Source organism: Rousettus aegyptiacus, unplaced genomic scaffold, assembly GCF_014176215.1.
Source record: "Rousettus aegyptiacus isolate mRouAeg1 unplaced genomic scaffold, mRouAeg1.p scaffold_m13_p_15, whole genome shotgun sequence".
In the NCBI taxonomy this organism is placed as follows: domain Eukaryota; kingdom Metazoa; phylum Chordata; class Mammalia; order Chiroptera; family Pteropodidae; genus Rousettus; species Rousettus aegyptiacus.
In genome coordinates, this window is record NW_023416290.1 from 11342160 (window position 1) to 11363928 (window position 21769).

The 21769-nt window shown below is 42.7% G+C and overlaps 2 protein-coding genes and 1 long non-coding RNA gene across 10 annotated transcripts in view; 2 read left to right on the forward strand and 1 right to left on the reverse strand.

The window, feature by feature from the left end:
* The window catches only part of PDE7A (phosphodiesterase 7A), an 89213-nt gene extending 78878 nt beyond the window's left edge, over positions 1-10335 (forward strand). For 3 of the 6 annotated variants that reach the window (XR_001597876.2, XR_001597879.2, XR_004954595.1), the window contains exons 10-14: positions 706-850; positions 1425-1521; positions 2164-2244; positions 5963-7158; positions 8770-10335. Coding sequence is in view for 2 of the 6 variants with exons in the window: in XM_016152880.2 (XP_016008366.1) it covers positions 706-850; positions 1425-1521; positions 2164-2244; positions 5963-6171 (532 nt within the window). In the remaining 4 variants the exon portion in view is untranslated. Of the gene's footprint in view, positions 1-705; positions 851-1424; positions 1522-2163; positions 2245-5962; positions 7802-8769 lie in introns of those variants that run through there. The other 3 variants (XR_001597880.2, XM_036232818.1, XM_016152880.2) reach the window with 3 other exon arrangements.
* A 3245-nt stretch (positions 10336-13580) lies between these two features.
* MTFR1 (mitochondrial fission regulator 1) overlaps positions 13581-21769 on the reverse strand; it is a 48372-nt gene continuing 40183 nt past the window's right edge. For 2 of the 3 annotated variants that reach the window (XM_036232821.1, XM_036232820.1), the window contains 4 exons: positions 18025-18257; positions 16216-16468; positions 15645-15813; positions 13581-14950 (listed from right to left, as the gene is read on the reverse strand). In XM_036232821.1, the coding sequence (XP_036088714.1) occupies positions 14882-14950; positions 15645-15813; positions 16216-16468; positions 18025-18257 (724 nt within the window). In that variant the 3' untranslated portion in view covers positions 13581-14881. Of the gene's footprint in view, positions 14951-14985; positions 15814-16215; positions 16469-18024; positions 18258-21769 lie in introns of those variants that run through there. The other variant, XM_036232819.1, reaches the window with a different exon arrangement.
* LOC118611980 lies at positions 14356-16405 on the forward strand. Its single transcript, XR_004954596.1, has 2 exons — positions 14356-14484; positions 15547-16405. It is a non-coding gene; the product is annotated as an uncharacterized LOC118611980 (long non-coding RNA).

Sequence of the window (21769 nt, forward strand, 5' to 3'; positions counted from 1 at the left end):
GACAGTTTTTTATATTTTATGTATTTGTTATTTGTATTAACATGTAACCTTTCCCTTCCAGAAAATTTGGATAGTCATGTAGATAACTGATTGATACTTGAATATACATATACAGTTTTATATATGTATATAAACTACATATACAGCTATATACAGCTGTTCAACTATACATATAGTTGAATCTGAATTTTATTAAACCGTTTGGTAGAATTTCATAAGGATTTAATCAGGCATCTTAGTCCAAATGTCTACAGGAGACAGTTGTTGAATGGGCCTTTCCTCTCTTTGAACCAACCTTCTGCCTTACAGATCTCAGGCACTGAAAAAAGAAATGAAAGCTGTTTGCCCTCAGCACATCCCAGCGAAGAATTTCCTCCAACAACATACCAATCATATATATTTTAGGCAAATATATGCATAATATATAAGGCAAATAATTATACCTTGGCTGACAAAATAAAGGCACTCTTTTTAGAATATTTGCATATTGGTATATTTCTACAAGCTCTCTTGGTTTTAGTTGTGATTATTTTAGTTTTTTTTGATGCAGTCTTTAAAATTTCGTTTTTGTGATAGGTTAAAATTGAGTGGCAGAATACCTTAGGACTCTAAAATTTTCTGAGTGTTAAGTTTAAGAAGGAAAATCAAGAAGTAACTGTGTAATTAAAAGCCTTGTATTTTCTCTCTATATTTTTATAATTCCAGGCAACAAATGGAGACTCAGATAGGTGCTTTGATACTAGCCACCGACATCAGTCGCCAAAATGAGTATCTGTCATTGTTTAGGTCCCATTTGGACAGAGGTGACTTACGCCTAGAAGATGCCAGACATAGGCATTTGGTCTTACAGGTAAAATGGGACTTGGACGGACTTTATTTCTAGGGTAAATCAGGTGACTGTTAGAATAAAAATGAGATATTTAGTGCAGTTTTCATTGTGGTTAAATCTTGGGAGAAAGCTATAGAGTTTCCTTCCGTTAGGAAAATGCTTTCCGGAAGGAAAGCCTGCTCCCTGGGCAAGCACCATTGCTTCTATATTTTTCATGCTCGAGATCTCTGATAAAATCAACTTTTGCAACATTGGGGTGCCAGGCAGCTAACAGCATTTTGCTTTAATGAGTTCTCACGTTAAAAACGAAAGAGAATTGGATGATTTATTTGTAGCTTTATGGTTAATCCAGTCCTTGCGCTGGGCTCTTCAGTATTATCAAGCATGTATAGTTAAGGTAGCAGCCTTTCAGCATTTCTGCAGAAATGATTGGTAGACATAATAGTATCATAAACTTAATATAAAAAACAATTTTCTGTTGCAGTGTGTTTTTTTTTAGGTATTCGTTTTACCACTGTTAGAGTGTATCTAAACTTAGTACAGTTGAAATTTTACCTTTTTTTTCTTAAAACAGTTTTAACATTTTGCTTGCTAGATGGCTTTGAAATGCGCTGATATTTGTAACCCCTGTCGGACCTGGGAGCTAAGCAAGCAGTGGAGTGAAAAAGTGACCGAGGAATTCTTCCATCAAGGCGAGTACCGCGCCGAGTGCCGACGAACTCAGTTCATTTTTGCAGCATCGTATGGATAAAATAAGTCACATTTACAGGAGTTTAGCAGTAGATGTTTGCTATCTTTGGTGACAATTTACAGTAGACATACATATAACCAATAATATACAAATTGAACATTTGTTTTGAAAGTTAACAGTTTTCTTTTGAACCATCAGATATGGGTACGAGCATGTGTGACTAGACCTCAGTCAGGCTGGAAACCGCTGAGCAGAAAGCTTTCTCTGGCCCCGCCCCCTCCCTTGGGTGGGGCCAGACTCAGGGACCTGTGTGACAGTGTTGTGATTTAAACAGGGAGCGAGGGTCTTCACTTCACGCACCTTCCTTTTAGAAACCTAAGTTCTAAATTGAAACACCAACAGGATTAGTCCTGCGGTAACACCCGGTGAAACTTTTCCACCTTCACCGCCGCATCTGGGGATCAGCTTGGCAGCCTTTTCTGTGTTCGAATAACTTAAAGGACTGATTTAAAAGCTGTCCTCTCCTGAGGATTAAGTGTGTGACATTTTTCCTAAGGAATTTACAGGCTAGATGACTTTAGTTATATATTTAACCAATAGGTATGTTCTACATTAATAATTCTTTTTTTTTTTAAATTTCTAGGCGATATAGAAAAGAAGTACCGTTTGGGCGTGAGTCCACTGTGTGATCGTCAGACCGAGTCTGTTGCCAACATCCAGATTGGTAACTATACACACTGAGATACAGGCTGGTCAGAAAAATGCCCCTGGTTTTAATTTTGCCTAGAAGAGATATACGTTTGAAATATAAGATATTAAAATTATGCTCATTTCTATTTTTTAAATAATTAAACATTTTTACCCTTGTTTTTCCTTTTTTTTTTTTTTTTTTTTTGGCTCTTATAATTTACTCTCATTTGATCTTAGGTCATAAAAAGCATAGTTTTTTGCAGAGCAGGTAGTGGTAACTTTCTAAGACTGAAAGAATACATTATTTGCCCGCGTGGAAGCTTCTTTTGCATAATTCTGGGACCTTCATTTCAAAATGGAAAAGGCGCCCACTGAGCATGATTATAAAGCGAAGACCAGTCTGCACCGCTGCTGACTTTTCTCTTTCATCGCTGCCTGTTGCATGAGGCTCATCTCCCTGTCCTGCATAGGCCTCTTGTAACTGACCTCGAGTGGCCCCTTCATTCTCCCCCTCTTATTCACCTACAGCTCCTTGGGACCTTTCAGTGTCCCCCAAGTCCAGGAAGCTCCTTCACTCTCTGCGCCCTGCCGGTCCTTCCCATCTGCCACATACTCCCTTTTTTGGAGAGCCACCTCAAACGTCACGGCCCCCAGCAGCCACCTCCAGCCTCCAGGCAGCTTCAGCCAGTCCTCTTCCTGGCTCCCAGGCCGCCGGATGTGCCTCTCTCCCTGTCGGGCCATCGCCTGGCCTTTGGCGGCGTATTCCCGAGGCCTGGCACCGCGCCTGGGAGCCGTTCGGAGCGGGTCGTGGCCGTAAGAGGGAGCGCAGTGGAGCGGGCCGAGGTCGAGGGCCGCCTGGCTCGCTGCGGCTGGCGGAGACGGGCTGGGGCGAGTGGAAGGTCGTGGGACAGTGGCGGGGGCGATTCAGAAAGGTATCGAGGACGAAGGTGTTTTGGTAGCTGGTGTTTGCTGTGGGGTTCTCGAGCCGAGAGACAGGACGCCGAGGCAGGAAGCAGGGTTAATTGATGCCGGCATCGGCTCAGCGGGTTCTGACCCAAAGCTGAGCCCCGACTGTAACATGACAGGCAGTTTTACACAGTCTTGTCATTCCGACACAGCTCCAGAGACGAGGAAGAACATGGATTGGTTGGCAGGCTATGAAGAAAAGCTGATGGAGCAGGAAGTGGCCAGGCCGGGTCAGGCTGCCACAGGACAGGGCCTTCGAGAATTAGGTTGAGCATAGTGAAATGCATACACAAACTTCAGAAAGAGGGACGTTTCTAGACATTTAGAAGATAGCACAGTACTGTGGCATAGCACTCTGTAAAGGGGACGGTGCCGTGGGTCAGAAATTCAGAAATGGAATTCTTCCATTGCAGTCGCCAGGGGCCCTCAAGTAGGGGGCGGTGGTCGTGACAGGCTTGGCTGCAGAGGGCGAGCGGGCGTGAGGACTGGGCCGGAAGTGACGGGCGCAGGGGCACCGGGCCTCTGAGGGCCGGCGGGACAAGCAGGAAACACAGCTGCTTTGAATACAGATAATTCTCAAGTAGAATTATCTTCAAATGCAAAATGCAAGTGAAATACCGGCGAAAGGAAATCAAAAGTGGTGAATGGGTAGGAAACTCACTCCAGCCACTTTAAATGTCCTTTTGGCTGAGAACATTACTCCCCAGATTAATGGGCGAACTTGCCAATGAAGTTTTAAAAAATGGCAATTTTTTAAGAGGGAAAAGGAACTAGATCCCTTAAACTGCCCGTCTCAGTTGGGTTTTTAGAAAGGAGACGGGGACGAGGTAAGTGACCGTGATGGTTGACAGTACCAACTCCACGCAGCCGTCCTAGGAGACAAGTACGGCTGTTCTCTTTTCCAGTTTTCCCAGTTGACACAGTTAGCAGGTGTTGTTTGGTCTTTCTGACAGCAAATACTAGCTGACATGGGGCTTGGAAAGATTCCGTTTCTAGGGTAGATCATGTGACTATTAGAATAAAAACTACGCCAAGCAGTGATTACTTGGAGCCAGCGTGGAGGTCAGTAAGTAGGGCCATGTTTGATTAATACAGTTTTCTCCTTTGACGGGAATGCTAGTTTCAGTGAGCAGGAATGCCAGGTCCTCGGTACAGGCAAGGCATCCGAGGAGGCCGCCGGAGGGCTGTGCGGCTGAGAGAGAGGCGTGGGGACTCGTGCAGGGAGATGGGCCCGCAGGTGGGGGAGCAGCCGATGGTACAGCCCTGCCCCTCGAGAGGGTGCAGTATGGTGTGTCCGCGGCCCCGGCCTGTTCATTTTTACCAAGTACTTAAGACATAAAAGAAATTTTACCTTATCATAGAGCCGGAAGTAACAGTTAATTTGTTGGCTGTTTGTTAGGGGCCCAGGATCCAAAAGCTCTGAACCAGTTAGAACAACGGGAGAATCAAATAGGGCGAGTCACGTAAAACCTGTGCGAATGAGGGTCCAGCGGCTCGTGCCTCTGCTGTGGCACCTGGAAGAGACGGGGCCGTGGGCGGCCGGCCCGGCGGGCTGGTATGAGGCAAAAAACTGCTTGTTCCTCGACTGCCGTGATGACATTTTTCCGTTGCCTCGTTCTCCTCACCGGAACGGGGCTCCTTGGGGGCAGAGCTCTTCCTGTCTTGCTCACCGCTCTGCTCCTTGGCCACCCTAGGGTAGTGCGCGGCGTAGAGTAGGGGGGTCTCAGCCAACACGTGTGGAGGCAACGAAAATGAAAGGAAGCCTCGTCTCTGATATTACTACCATTTCAGATGTCGTCATTTGTACACTTAAAAAAATTCAGCCGTCAGACCGTATGTGACTTTTTTTGAATACAAGTGGTGGATGCCAACTGCTGTAATTTCAGTGAGATTTTTGCTGTTGGCTAAATGGAACCTGTGTAGTCTGTGGTCAGCGTGTCTTCTGCCGCAGAGCAAAGGTTTTGGAGATGCTGAAAATTTAAAAACTGGCTTACACAAGCAGTGATAGACTATGACTGTACATTTTCCCTGTCCTTAACAGATCAAAGTTTAGGAAGGTAATGTGATTTGTTTTTCCTAATACATGTGATTTGATTGACAAGGTATTTTCTGAGAGGTTTCTTTCCACCCAGCATAAGATACTCTGTGGCGTTAGATCAGGTACAATGTTCACTTGAGTGCCGTGTGACCTGAAGACGCAAACGGTCCTGAACTTACTCACGGTCCTTCTCTGACTGGGGATGGCGGGGCGTCAGTCACACGAGTTGTTCTGCAGTAGGACCCTGGCACACTGCCGATGCTCGCTTTAATAGTGGTTTACACGGATGTCCTTCGTTCTTTTTTGACTCAATTTTTGTCACAAGTTTTGACTTCATAAATTTGAGTTGAATGTAATGGCTGATTGTAATCATGACCAGGTGTGACGCTCCCTTCAGCCGAAGCCTTGTCCCCTCAGCCTCGGAGGACTCGGCCTCAGCCTCCAGCTCCCGGCCGTCCGCGGAGCCCCTGGGGCCCTTAAGGAAGGGGATGCGGTGGTGCAGCCGCAAAGTGTCATCAGAAGAGGTTTGGCAGGGTGGTTAGTTCACCTTTACTTCAAAAGTCCCACTGAGTTTCATACATTAACAGATTCTTCGGAAATATTGAAGTCGACACTTCCATATAGAATCCTTTGAAAAATAAGGTTTCGGCAATACTGAAATAGGACTCAAGGGTAAACACTATATAGATGCTTTGAAGATTAAGTTTGGAGCGTATGCTGATAACCTTTTCTCTCTCGTTTTCCCGAGGTTTTATGACTTACCTAGTGGAGCCCTTATTCACAGAATGGGCCCGGTTTTCCAACAGCAGGCTGTCCCAGACGATGCTTGGGCACGTGGGGCTGAATAAAGCCAGCTGGAAGGGGCTGCAGAGAGAGCAGGCCCGCAGTGAGGACGCGGACGCTGCGTTTGAGGGGTTGAACTCACAGTTATTACCTCAGGAAAATCGGTTATCATAACCCCCCCGTCAGTGGGACAGACTGCAGACTGCCTCCTGGAGGTTTTTAGAAATGTGAAGTGGGGTCTTGAGGCGAGAGAACTTACTCTGACTGCCAAGGTTTCCAAGTGAATGATGCCAGCATTATTTATTTCCAAGATTTCCTCTGTCGGGTCCGCGGAACCCACTTTTCAGTTGAAACCTGAACAGGTTTCAGTTGAAACCCATTTTTCAGTTGAAACCTGAACACAGAGCAGCAATACGCATTTGGCTTTCCCACGAAGCCGCGAGTGCCAGAGCCCGGCACGGGGAACAGAGGACGCCTGCCACGCGCCACGGGCTTCGTGCGGCATTTCTCCTTCGAACCGCGACGCGCGAACTGACTCTCTCAGCAGAACTCCCCCGGGATTTAACCAGTCGGATGCAGCGTCCCGTCTGCACCTTCCACTGGGTTCTCTCTGAGACATCGGAAATGTGAAAGGCCCAGCCTCTGCCGCCTCCGGCAAGACTCAGTGTTTACAAATCAGCTCTCAAGTACTGCTTCTGCATCTGCCTTGGAGCACAATCGTGAAGGAACCACTAAGAATTTTCAAGATCAAACTTCCCGCTGCGGCCCTTTCCCCCCGGTTTGCCTTTTTTCTTCTTTGGATGCCACCAAAGCCTCCCGTGTGCTGTAGTTTTCTTTTTGCACTGGAAACTGTGCGTTTCATCCTAGAGTGCCGCCAAGCTTCCACTCCACTGCTGTTTGGCAATGCAGTTTTTTTAACCGTTCGTTTTTAATTCGGGGCGGGAGGGGAAGAACACCAGTGTCCTAGCTGTATTCCGATTCCGCAGTGAAGACATTGCATGTTGTTTTCACTACTGTACACTTGACCTGCACATGCAAGAAAAGGTGGAATGTTTAAAACACCATACTCAGCTCAGGGTCTTTGCCAATCTGAAATAAAGTGGGATGGGGAAGTGTGTCCTTCAGAGCGAGGTACTAAAGTCCCTTTCGCTGCCGTGAGAGGTATGTTGTGTGTGAATGGACGGACGCGTGTTTGCGTGCATGTCGTGCATGTCTGATCGTGCATGTGTTCTATTTATCCACGTGGGAGAGGATCTGAGATGTAAACTGTATTTATTGTTTTAGAATGTGACGTATCGAGCAGCCACACTTGGGGGAGGGGAAGGTGGGACAGCTGTACCTGGTGGCTCCAGTTGCCTTAAACTATGCACAAAGCTAAGTGACCAAACTTCTCGTTTTGATTTGGAAAAAAGTGCATTGTTTTCTTGTCCCTCCCTTTGATGAAACGTTGCCCTTTGACGGGCCTTTTGATGTGAACAGATGTTTTCTAGGACAAAATCTAAGGACTAATTTTAAACTTAAAACATTCCACTTTTGTAATTTGTTTTAAATTGTTTTATGTATAGCAAGCACAACTGTAATCTAGTTTTAAGAGAAACTGGTGCTTTCTTTTAGTTCAATTGTATTTCCCTTGTTACTGTAAAAGACTGTTTATTAATTATGTTTACAGTTTGTTGCAACAGCCATTTTCTTGGAAGAAAGCTTGAGTGTAAAGCCGTTTGTAAAGGCTTTGCCAAACTCATTTTAATATGTGCCTGTTGCTGTTAACTTTTGATGAATAAAAACTTATCTTTTTACATTTTTATCTTTGATATTTACCTTATAGTTCAATCCTTTGGAAATCGTAATGCTAAATTACTAGGCAATCAGAGACGCAGCTCCTCAGCGCCAGCATCCTCTCACAGGTGTTAGTTACTTAGGCAGCGCTGGGTGCGGGCGCGGGCCGATGGGGTGATGGCTGCCCGCACCTCACGAGCAAGCGGGCCGAGGCCTCTTTACCCCACAGCCTTTTGTTCCACGGCTGGAAACTGCACCTTCGCACGTACTGAAATACTTACTTGTACTGGTCTTTTTAAAGTAATAAGAAATGGTACTTAATTCTTCTTGGTTGGTACCAACGTAAGAAAAGTACCACGATGCCTCCTCAGTGTCCTTAGACAGCCGACTTTAAAGTCAAACACTGTCATCGTCTGCATAGAAGAGTGATGATGGTCAGGAGAAATGTAACACGAGCCACATGAGTGGTTTTGTTTTCTAATAGGCACATTCGAAAAAGGAAAATGAAATGGAATTAATTTTAATACCATCTATTCATATATATATATGTATATATAGAGTCATTTAAAAATTGAGATGTTTTACTTTTTTTTTTTTTGGTATAAAATGTTTGAAATTCGTTATGTATTTTTCCACTTCTAGCGCATCTCATTCACACGAGCCATTTTTCTCAGCCTTCCCATGTGTGCATGCGGCTCGTGGCTGCCACACTGGACGGCGTGGGTAGAGAAGTGTGCTGGCGGCAGAGCTGAGGGTGACCTGGGGAAGGTCAACTGGCCACTTACGTGAGGTGGCATTACCTTGGCAAATTAGGTGCTTCCCGGGTCTGACGAAGATCTATACAAGCGCGTAGACCTAGTGTGTCCGCACGCAGAGAGTGCAAGTGTCTCGTAGCAGACTCACATTAGCCAAGCTCAGCAGTAACTCATGTTTTTTCAGTGTGTGTATTTAAATTTACAATGTGAAATATAACTATCAATCATTCTCTCCCTTTAGGCAGATCTTCTTGGGAAGCCAAATTGTGATCGGCCGGTTACTTGGTGAGCATGGATTCCGAGCACAAGAAGCAAGTTGCCTCATGCCTCCATCGCCCTGCAGATGCTCATGTTTATGGACCAGGGTACCGTCTTCCCCTGGACGATGCCAGAGATCCGCCGCCAGGAGCTGCTGCTTCACGTCAGCTTCTGATGGGCGCTCCCAGTCGATGTGTCAGCACCGCAGCCCCGTCTCATCGGAACCTGCCTGGGCTCCATCACCCTGCGTAGGATTGCTTGCTTCTGCTCTTACCCATGATGTTTCTTACTGTTTGATGTTCAAGGGACTGTCTTATTTCCATTCTCAGGGGGGAGACTCCTCAGTGTCGCTCCCACTTCCTGCCTACACATACGATAAACCTGTTGTTCTTTGTTACATGTATGAGGGAATCACAGTCTGTAGCTCTGTGTTTTAACTATGACCTATATTCCTTGAAATATTAATTTTAAAACATTAATTTTCTTTAAAATTGAGTAAACAGTTCATTAATTTAGCTCACATTTAAAATAAGTAATATGGAACAGAATGCAAAATTCACATGAATTTTTAAGATAAAACAGGAGACTTCGAAGAATTGTTGCGCATGTAGCCAGCCCATTGGGGCTCAAGGTCAAACACTTAGTTGTGGGGGGCATCTTGTCTGTTTGGGGTAAATGTCCTCGAAGAGAAAGTTTTGGCAAGCCTTAGCCTAATGAAAAAAATTCTGGTTCTCAGTCCGTAGTTGTACTCTGTAAATGTGATGATTCATAATGGTTCTCTGTATAAGTAAATATTTATAAAAGAAGTAAATATTTATATGTCCTTTGCAAACCTGGGAAATATATTTGTACCTGACATACAAGCTAGAGGTGCTAGTAATTCTTCGAAGAGTCCTATGGGTCTCTTTTACCAAAGTCATTTCTTGGCTCTTAAAACTTTCAATTTTCTTAAAACTTTAAAGCTTTCACCTCAGAGGTTTACAATGTTTTCATGTGTACTTTTATAAATGTATAAATATTTTGTTTAAATGTCCTTCCAATCAGCATCTTCTGCGTGGGGAAATATACAATGACCGATAGCTACTCTGCAGTGATGCTTTTAAGGAAATGTGCATATTAATCACCATAGCATCAGCATCCATCGGAAGCATAACATTGTGTAGATATGTATGAGACTTGCTCTGAGCCCGTCCTTGCCAGCTAAGGATCTGCAGACAGCCTGTCTTGTGGAAGGCCCCCAAAGGTCCATGGTTTGTAGATGGAATGACCGGACGTGGCGTGAGCTATGGGGGAGGGGCACACAGTAGGTCTCCTCCATCTTGTCTGTTATGCTCACCATAGGGCTGGTGTAAATTGCGCCGTCAGTTTGTTGAACATGTGACTTGGTGTTTTAATTATGTGTTTCCTTTTTAGCTATCAGTCTATCATTAAGAGAAATTATATCGAAACTAGTTTGTCTGTGCTGAAGTTATGTGGTAAGCAATATCCGAGTTCCGGTTGTTTGCAGAGCACTGCGCTGGATGTAATAAAGGTATTAAAAATTACGAAACATGGTCTCTGTTCTCAACATGTTCGGGTGACAAAATGATGTGTGAAAAGTATTCGTTCAATATGGTAGGTTTTCATACTGTGCAAAATGAATTCAAGGCGTCGGGTGGAGGGGGGGGCGGTTAGAACGGATGGTTTGGTTCATTCTCTTCCGTATTGTTTGCTGTTTCCAGTGCTTTCTGATGCACTCTTCGTCTCATTTATTGAATTCTTCAGTTCCAGAAAATTTTTTTTTTTTTGTAGTTTTAATCTCTTCGATAAAGTGCTCCTTCGGTTAATTTTATTCCTGAGCTCATTGAATTGCCTGAGCGTGCTTGTATGGAATTGAGCTTGTTCATGACTGAGATTTGGAACTCTTATCATTTAGATCACAATCTGTCACGAAGTTGAGTTCAGTCTCTGGAGAACAGTCGTTTTCTTTATGTCCCCTTGGTTGTCGATCGGGCTTGCTGTGTTGTTTCTCTGCATGTGAAGCAGTGAGTCGGAGGTCTTTGTTTTCCAGCAGATGGTGCTACAGACAAGTTTTCGTTCTCTTTCACCTGTGCTGCGTGCAGCCCCCGCAGTGGGGGGGCTGTCCCTGCTGTGCGTGTCGTGTCGCCTGGGCCTCGGGGCACCACCGGGGTAGAGGACCGGGCGGGTGCGGGGAGCCGGCTTCGCGAACCCACCCCGCTGTCCCCTGGTTTCCTGGGTGGCAGCTGGAAGCGCGTCTCCACTGCTGCTCCTGGGCCCCGCGCCGTCCCCAGGGAAGGGAGACAGATTTCGGGGAGCCAGAGCTGCGTCTGCTGCCGACTCCTCCGCCCCTGCCGACCTCGACCTCGTCGGCTGGGGCGCCGGCTCAGCGCGGCATCTGTGGTCCCCGCCCTCCCCGCCCTCCCCGCCCTGCCTCCCTGCGCCTCCCATCACGCCCACGTCAGCTGCATCCTCCCCACCCCGGATCTCGGGATCTCGGATCTCGCAGAGGAAGCTTTGTTGGGGGACAGACGTCCCGCTAGGTGTAAATTAAAGATACAAAGGGGGGGTGTTCTCTACCATGATGCTGACTGTGTGAGATTCTTTTGAGCATAAATTTTAAGTCTATTGTTGAGCCACATCCTATAAAGAATCAGGAGGCCGGATGATACTCAAGTTACTTTATTTTAGCTAAAATTTATAAAAGTTACATATATAAACTTTTGGAAGGAAAATATCTTCTTAAAGAACTGTTTAAGAGTCTAGATGAACATTTTTACAAGAGAACAGAACTGTTGAGTTTCCATTTAAGAATCATCACAAGCTTGGGGATCAGACTTTTCTGTTCCAGGGACTCACTCAGATTACCTTCCGGTTAACTGGGGGCTTTATCATGAAGATTCGTGTTCATAACGATGGGGACAGGCCCTGTGAGGGCTGCGGGGGAAGAACCTGGGGTCTCAGCTTCTAACTGCATTTGTTTATTCCCCCCACGCCACGCCCACTCCTGCTCCTTCTCACCCCTTGGCCTCTGAGGCGGGTAAAGCTCATGTCGTTTTTAATAGCGTTGTCTTCACAGGTAGACAGACTTGGGTTTGGATCTTCTGTCATGTATTAGTTGTGGGTCCTTGGGCAAGTTACCTCATCTTGAGTGGCTTCCTAACCTGTAAAATGTCTGTTTCTTAAAAGTAAAACAATGTATTGACACGTAGGTGTGAAATCTATCACCTGATTCCATTCCTCGTGATCTGTTTTGTCTAAACTGCTCAAGTTAGTTGTACCTCGGGACATCCTTGTTTGATCTCCAGATAAGAACCGCCCCCCTCACTCCAGGCTTCCTGTGCATGGTCCTGGGGTAGGGTCTGAGTGGACCAGCCTATCAGTCACTAGCCTTCCGCGTGTTACCAGGTGCTCTGTCCTGCAGGAGGGAAGGCGTGGGTCGGGGCTGGGCGGCTTGCCTTATGAGTTGCGTTGAGGAGGATTTAGATAACCTGGGCTCCAAAGTACTTCTCTACCCTGTTGCTAACCAGTATTACAGATGACTTCCTAACCACAGCCTACTTCTTCCCCTTTGTCCCTTTGGCCACTGGGCAGCAGCAGGCTTTTCACCCCTGCAGTAAAAGTCCGGTTATGAAGAGTTTGGCCTTTCTCTGCAAGGGACTGCCCTGTAATAGCCTGGCTGTTTGGGAGGCACCGTTATCATTCACCTTCCTGGGAATGTCCACATGACCCTTACGTCCTTCTCTAATCTTGTGGAAGGAACTCTCTGTGGCCTTTGGAAAAGGCTGGAGAATCTGCCAGAGGAGGAAGGTTTGAGAAGCTCCAGCTGAGGAACATTAGGGCTTGTAGCCCCTATGAAGTGGATTAAGGACACTCGTGTCAGAAGGAAACATGTAAGATTTCTGGACTCTTATTTGGTTATGCTGCCTGCTTACGAGGTTTACAAGGGGTAGCTGAGAAGAATGTTGACGCTCTGGATTGAGAAGGGGAATGGACTCGGGAGTGGCCGAATGCTCATGAGAAATAACTGCGACAACAGAAAGAGTGATACTGTCATAAAGCCAAGTGTCTTGTTCTGCCTGACAATCCCATAGCTGACTTTACTGTTCACTCCTGAAAGTTTAAACTTGTATCTGCGGACTTCCAACCAGGGGGTAAGTTCTCAGAAAGATAGTTTTGCGAAGTATTTGTTTTTGATAGTTGTCACCTGTGTGATATTCTGTACCACTTAGCCTTCACAGACGCTGTTAATGCAGCAAGCGGACAGAAGAGCCTGTGACTGGGGAGACGGCCAGACTAAAGACCAAGTCCTGCCGCGCGGCCCCAAGCCTGTGGCGGTGTCGGGGACCAACCACGCACCCTGGGAGTCGCCAGTCGGCTGGAAACTACAGTGAGCATGTGTAAAAATGATGTAAGTAAGAACTTACCTAGCGCTCTAATGTTCATAGAATGTGTTCAAAGTACTTTTTCCATTTAATCCTCGACAACCTGAGCTGAGTGGTATCCCCATTTTAAAAACAGGTGTGACTTTGCCAGGATCACATCCACAGACTGAGTGTAATGACAAGTCCAGTGCTGACTCTCACTATGTATGCATAGTGTATCCCTAGACTAGTGAGAATCACAGCAGACAGAACATTGCATCAGTTATATTTAAGCCTTGGCTATACAAAAAGCACAGAGTTTTTAAGATCTTTCACTTCAGGAATGCGAGAACCAGAAACTGAATTAGAAAAATGTAAAAAGCAAAGTATTCTTAAGCTACATGTGCAATATAAAAGAATACTTAAAGCAAACTTTTGACCATTAAACCTGTATGTTTATTTCAAAACAGTCATTAACTTCTTTATATTGGAGCACTCGCCAAAACTCAATACTGAAACAAATATGAGTTTCTTTTATACCATATAAAATAATGAGAAACAATGTACATCAACAAAGCCACAGTTCAAATTTAAGATGAATGACCAAACCATGTAAGTTAACTAATATTTACTAATATCTAGAACATTGCACATATTTTCAATAACTTAAAAGTAAATGTCTATCAGTATACTCTTCCTATCTCCCAATCCCCATGCCAGGAAATACAACTTTTTAAACTAGATTTAAATAACAAATCTGTTTATTCATGGTAGAGGATTCTAGCATTAACTATAGCCGAGGTTAACAAATATAGAAAAATCATGGATTTATCAAGTATTTAAAAACGATCACTTATAAAAATCCAAAGTCCTAGATGAGAAAGGCAGTTCTCTAGTCACTGATAACACCTAAGGTTTAATGTAACTCGAGAACAGCATTCTGACCAGTGATGAATGGCTTGTAGGAAATTCACCAATTCAGTGTTTCATTATAAAGCTACCACTTTGACTAATACTAAAAAATTTTTTAAGCTTATTATCCCGATAATTTCCAGAAGTATTAGCAACAAGTCGTCTTTATGATGCCATTTATTAAAGTGAAAGATAAGCATACATTCTGGTTTTTACTTAAAAACAGATTTAATTCAATAATTTGTTTCCTCACTATTTGAAAACTACATTTTCTTCCTCAGAACTGACAGCACTGAGGTAGAAGTGTGGCTTCCATGGTTGCCGACTCTCCTTTGTAAAGGAGAGCACCGTGCGTCTTCAGCAGTGAGCAGCACCCGGTTCCAATGCAAACCCCGTGGCAAAGAGAATGAAAAGTTCTGTTCAAGGTAAGATTTCCCTCCAACAAACTATGTGATGCCAGCTCTTCATCACTGAACAGAAAATGATAACAGTACCCTGTTTTATATCCAAATGTGCATCTCAAACACTTGTACAGGTAAACTAGTGTTATTAAAAACTCACATCTACAACTGTCCCTTCTTCGTTCTAACTGGAATCCTAATTGTCCTGGCTACACGTTAAAAACATGTTATAGTCAGAATACATGTATGTTCTGGAAAACTTCAGAACTGACCTCCTAAAAGCACACATCTTAGAATAATTAGATTTAAAAGGAGACTAGTGAATACTAAATTCAAGTATTTACTATTTACTAAATAGTGTTGATTTCTCCTAGCCAAACCAACCGCTGAACCAGGATAGTCCTTCTTGGCTCCTTGTCTATTAGGAACTTGAAACATTTTCAATTAAAGCCTTCATTTTTCCTGTAGACTTCAACATGTGTGGCCCAAACTAGAAAAGAAACAAAAAGTATAAATAAAGATAATAATGATGTGCCCCTCTACAATCATGGATCAAACGACTGACATGTTCTACGTGAAAAACCAAGGTGCCAGATAATATGAAAACTTTATAAGTGACAGGTTGTTATAAACATGACACATTTCCAGAATGAAAGGCAAAGAGGTAACTAAATTATTTCCTAGAAAACCCTAACCTAGGCCACTTTTACTCCTCTAAGTAAAAGAACCCCAAAGCTGTTTTAATGTCTAAAAAGTTTCAAAGAAGCTAAAAGTTTCTAAAATATCGGCCTCTGAATTATGTATTCCCCATGACAGTAACCTGAATAGAAAGAATGCGTGAATTAAGGATAAGAGCCTCCAGGAAACCTGCTCAGTCCCCACCTAAACCTGGCCCACATCCTGTGAGACCCAAGTGAAATCTCACCCTCTTCCAAAGTGATTGTTCCTTTAATTTCTGTGTCACAACATGTACATTATCCAAGCTGTAAATCTGACTTTATTATGCATAAATGTAAATAAAACACAGCATGGAAAATTGGTAAAACCGGGATTAACTTTTGCTTCCTCCTCTATTCTCTTCTGCAGAACATCCTTTTCAGTCTGGCAGTGGATTCAGCTGACACACCTTGTAAAATGCAGGTGCTCAGCAACGGCACGAACTGCCACGTGGTCCTGATACTCACCAACACTGGTTCTGAGGCGGCCTCTGATGCAGGCTTTGGAATTCCTTTCTCGGCTTCACCCTGGCTATCACTTCGATACCGGTAAGCAAATTTCTTTTTCAGAGCCTCTGCTATGAGGGCAGCAGGGTCAGTAGCATCCACCGGTTTGGGCTTTATATCTTGTTCTGACCTTAAAAAAGTGAACAGAAACCAAGGGGGGCAGTTCAGTGTGCTGACGGACTTGCCTAGCATCATGGATATCGGTCAGTAACGACTGAAACCACTGCCCACTGCCGGCAGTAAGGTGGAAACCCCAGAGTGAAGGCTCAGTAAGGGCAAAGATGCTTCCATTCTCCACAAAGCTAGTGACCACCACCTAGCTCTACTGAATGACTGACAATGAATGAAGACTTTAAAAAGTGACCTGGAGCTGTTTATTTTGCTACTCTCTCAATTAACTATGTATAGGAGCCACTAGAGCCCATCTTTTTACAATTAGAATTAAAACAAAGTTCTCAAGAAGCCCAGTACTTTGTTTTACGACATATTAAAAAAATGAGGGACATGAGAAAGAAGGTAAACGCGCCCTCACCTTTTTACTGACCGAAGTTTTACACTGTTCATGTCTTTAAGGATCTCCAGCATGTTTGGCATATCGGGGTTCTTTGGGCTATTCTTATCCAAAGTCTTTCCAGCGTGGGCTTTTCTCTCTCTTCGCTCTCTGATCAGGTCAGCAGCAGATGTGCTTTGGTGGACCGCTGGTGGAAGGGGTGGTGGCGGAGGAGGCGGAGGTGGAGGGACAGAGGGTGGTTCTGGGGTAACAGGTGTGGTAGGACCTAAATCACCTACAGAAATAAGGAAAAACCATCTTTATTCCTGGTGGTAATAGGCAAATACATTTAATTATGTTAAGGATTTTCATATGCCTGAAAACCTTATCCTTAAAAAGAATCTCAGTTATGTAAGCAGAAAAGAAGTTTCAGTTACTTGGTTAGGATCGAAAGGCCTCAATCTCAGCTCACTGTATCATTAATCCTAAACGCTCCAGATGGAAAAGTTCCATTTAACTTAACAAGAGTGTTTTTGTGATATCAAATGTTCAAGTCTGACTGTGGCACAGTTTGTAACTACTTTTAAATGAAATGTAAACCAGTCTGCTGCATAAATATCTTCATTATACACAGTTTGATAATTTAGTACTATAATTTTTTAAAAACTATGATAAATTTGTGGTTCATTTAAAGCACATTTACATAAAATACTTCCTAAACATTAAAAGCCTGCATTTACTAGAATGTGTCTGAAAGATTTATTGCTGAGCCAATTTCTAGGAGAAAAGTGGAAATCAAAGAGTTAAAGCAGTTACATGGGCCTTAAAATTCATCTTTCTGCATAATTGTAAGTTAGAGTTTTTTAATTGGGTAAGCTATATTGATTTGGGAGAACTTGATGCAAAAGTTTTTACTCAGGGATTTAGATTATAAACAGAACACCTACCATAAATCCCCAAATTATCACACTATTTTACGGCACTTTTCCTAGTCTGCCAGGAGAGAAAGAGAAATGCAATTTAAAGTTAAAAGAAAAGGGCAGGACTTTTGGCTTTTAAAAAGTTACGTGCAAATTTCATCTAAGTAACACCAATTACTCAAGCATTTTGGTGCCGAGTGCATTCACCCCATCTACCTTGGCCGGTGAGGTTTCCTCGTTGAGTTACGTTAAATTCCAGGAGCACAAGCTAAATGGCTGAGAGTAATTTAGACAGAGTTGGCTAACACTGAGTCTAGCCCGGCCTCAAGAACAACACTAGGAAAAACAAATACTAGGATTTCAAGGCTATGGTTTCTTTTCCCAAGTGATGGTGCCACACAAATAAAAGCAACAGTATTAGACCAGGAGTCAGAGGACCTGAATTCTGTTTCTGCTCTGAGCAAGAGAAATGACTAATAAGCAGCCAGTATGTGCTAAATCTATTTTATGCCATTTCCTCCCACAATAATTCCATAACATAGGTACCATTATCCCCATTTTAGAGCAGGAGAGGGAGGTAGGAAGGCCAAGTATTTGCCTCAAGACTTGCAGGTAAGGAAGCAGCACTCAGCCCTGTCCAGGCAGTTGTGAGATGACCTCATGTCTGATATTGGTGCCATTATCACAGACAACTAAGCTTCTCATAGTCTTTGCCTGAGTAGCAATTCAACTGCAGGAATTTCAGTGTTCTCCAAATATATTCCCACTCTGATGGCATCAATTGTTCAAAACAAACCACTTAAACTAGTCCTGGACTATGCAAAGAGGATTAACAACCCCAATGGTTCTTTCTTGCTAATAAATTTTAAAATTAGTGACGTGGTTCTGATTTCCACTTTGCTTGGTTAAAACAAATGTAGGACTTACAGACCTGCAGTGAGATTGTGCTGCTCTTGCAGGGTCACGATTTTGGCAATCTGAGCTCTCAGGGCAGCAAGTTCATTTTCAAGAGCACAGATCTTCTGCAGTGCTTCCTCGTTTGCCAGCGGTGTCTTCAGTTGAGGCGTTTCTGGAGATAGGTTTGGTAAGGAAAACTGCCTGCTTGGGGGCTTCTCAAAGAAAGGAAGGTCATCCTGAAGGGGCTGCCTTGAACAGACCTCTGTCCTGCAAGGAAGAGAGATGGCTGGCTGTCACAGGCTTCATAAAAAAATAATATGAAAAATTATAAATTAATCACAAAATACCTGAACGTAACATCTGAGAACCACTTTGCAGCCTAAATTACATAAATCCCCTCCCATGAGTTTCAAAACAACAAAGCACTTGTCAGCCTAACACAGACATAGGCCTGGGCTTCTGGTCGCCATCATTCTCTAGCTAATATGCATAAGCCAACACCAAAGGGGTGTCACGTGATCGCAACAGTGTGTTTGCTAATGTGTTTTGTTTTGAACTCTTTAGTGCTCTTGAAAACAGTTAACTAATTATTAGTTATATTAGACAACAAAATTAAATCAGTAATGCCTCAGCCCTGCCCCCCAGAGTCTTGGCTTCTGCATTTCAATGAATAATAGAATACATCAATCTACAAGACATATTGTAACAATACGGGCCAAATACAGAATCAGAAAAGGAGAAAAAAGAATCATTATAACTGAACTCATAATAACTACATGGTAACTAAGTAATCAATTATGTGTAAAATTTTCCTTTCTAATGTACATTACTCCATAGCTCCAAATGGAAGTCTTTTGGAGTTAATAAAATTCAAATTTCTCTTGAACTGTCAATTTGTATTTTCTACAATGAGGTCTTCCTGGCCTCTAAGCCATTTTTCCTTCCAATTTACTGAAGTATAACTGACAAAATACTGTACATATTTAAGGTGATTTGATATGCACATACATTTGAAATCACAAAATTAACATCTCCCAGCTTCCCTCAGTTTCACGTGGTCACGTGACTAATTGTCAGGCTAAACAGATGCAGGCAGAATGTTGCAAGCCACCTAGGAAGGCTGTTAAAAGGGAGATGACTCTATGAAAAACTCCTCACCTGTAGCCCCACCCCTTCTCTGACAGCCAAGTGATGACTGGAGTTTAGAGAGTCCCAGGGAACCAGGAGCTGACCTGACATGGTAGCTGAGGATGGCAGAGTCTGGCTGGGTCCCTGGGGACACTGAGGCCACTGTCAGCTCCAGACTATCCACTGTGGAATTTTTTGAGAGAAAAACTCCCATCCTGCTGAAGTCACCATTATTTTGGGCTTCTCTGTTACATGTAGTTCAACTTAATCCTGGTATATAACACACTAACATTAAATTCTATTTTAGTTTTCTTTACCTGGATGTTAGTATTTTATTCTTGCTTAAGAGCTGTGATAATTTGGGAGGATTCTTGGAGTCTTAGCTTTTGGTCTTATGCACTGAATTCTGGTGTTTTTCTTCATATCTAATTTTATTTACACCCTGTTAATTGAACTACCATACAAAGAAACTGCTTGTAAATTTTTAACCTGTAACATTATCACACAAAAACATGTTCTAGTTCTTACCCAGAAACCAACTTTAATATGTGGTACGGGGAAATGTGTTAGGCTTGCAGAGCTTCAACTGCCACTTATCCCCACAAGAGAAAGAAACAGCTGGTGGAATGTCTTAAAAAGTACATGAAGATTACACAAAGGTAAAAACATCTATAAGGAATAGTACCAGTGCTTTGACTAAATATATCATGTTGTTTGAAAGTTTGTTATATAAATCAGAACATAGAGGATTAGATGCATATGCTCTAATGAACCTGCAATAAAGAAAGTAATTTTAAGGTATTAAAATCTTGAAAAAAAATCACTGTGGCTCTTTGTTGATGCAACAGGCTAACTTCTGATTTCTACCTACTTTTCACAGTGTAGGTCAAATTTTGTTAAACAGCTCTATGCAATATTCGTTAAGTTATATTACAAGTAGGTAGAAATCATTCTATATGTGAAGTTTTGGGATACTTAATTATATAAGCATGTCAAATATGCTTATTTAATGCTTCTTCAACTATATTCAAAACACGATTTTTAAAAAATTATTTCTTGAAAGAACTAGGGGAACTGCGGGTAGGTAGGACAGTGGTAGTGATAGAATTCTAGTCTTATGAACAATCTGGGTAAAATATACAGAAATCTCAAGTAAATGTAGAATTAAAGTATTAACTTGTTCAGAAGAATAATGGAAGAAAACAGAAGAGTAAACTGAATTTGGAAGAAGAGAGCACTCAGAAGCAGCGTTCTCAGGACAGAGGATGGACATGGCGGCCACCCACGGGCATCCGGTGACGGACAGAACTGTGCAGACAGGAGAGAAACAAAGAACCGGAGGATAAAGACTGATTTCTACTCCCAACATCTTCCACTTCACATACCCAAAGAATAAATATATTCACATCTGGGGGTGGAAGTGAGGGTGATGGTTTGTTTTCATATTATGTGCGACTGTAGTCTGTATTATAACAGCAAATAAAGTGAAATTTTGGATACTAAAATCTTTAGTGCTACTGAAGAAAAATTGTTAAATACTGTTTATATTCAAGAACTGGGAGTCATTTTAATAGAGAGCATTTCCCTACCTAAAATCCTCCTAGATATCACAGGAACCAAAAGCATTAAATGCATTGCTTGTAAAAGTTTGTTTTTAAATGTTATCGTTCCAGTAATATAATCTTCAAACCTCACGAATATTTTCTCTAACAAGACAATTTAGAGTAAGATAGCAACTATAAGGCATGTTTGAACAGCTTACTTTCTTTAAATTTAAGCCAAAGTAAATTATAAGAGAAAATCCATGAATATTGAATAGCAACTACAATATTTAAAAAAGATAAAAAAGCCTAAGCTGCTACATCTCCCTGTAACTTCTACACGTGAATTTTACCCTTTTGTTTTTCCATCTACTGAAAATTAAGGACAAAGCACTCACTAATATTGAATACCTGTATGCCTGGGTAAGAGAAAAAAAAGCTTAGGGCCTTTAGCAAAATGATTTAAGCAACAGTGTCAGATGACCTGTACTTTATGTTTACACTATTTTTATAATTTTGATTATGTAGATTCTGCATTTTATGTGAAATCCTACTGATGGTTACAAGTTCAAACAAAGTAATTATAGGAAACGTGTAAGTTTAAATGTGGATTTTTCAAAGCTGAAAAAGGAAAGTAATCCTTAAACGATCATGTCTTCTCAAAGAGACATCTACAGGAGATCGAGAACCGAAAACGGAAATAGGAATTGCTCTGTAATAGTCTTCCTGGTGTAAGGAAAAAGTTTAGATTTTATGAAAATTCTCACACATGCTCCTTGCTTTAAAAATACACACCACCCTCTTTCCCCACAGACATCTGTTTTCTAAAACAGTCAACAAATAATTCATTCTCAGAACCAATCTGTTTTGCCATTCTTCAGAATAGAGGGCTATTAAGAACTAGAATATAGAGGCAGAATTAATCCAAATCAAGAAATGCTCTTCAGATTTTGTGCATAATTCAGAGAAATTTTAAGAAACAAATATTAAAAACAAAACAAAACAAAAACCCCAAGTATGGATGCCCCCAAAGCAGAAGACAACAGCCAAATGGCTCCAGAGTGCCTCGTGGCAGAAGGGTACAGGTTCCCACTCAGAGTGGCCCTGCAC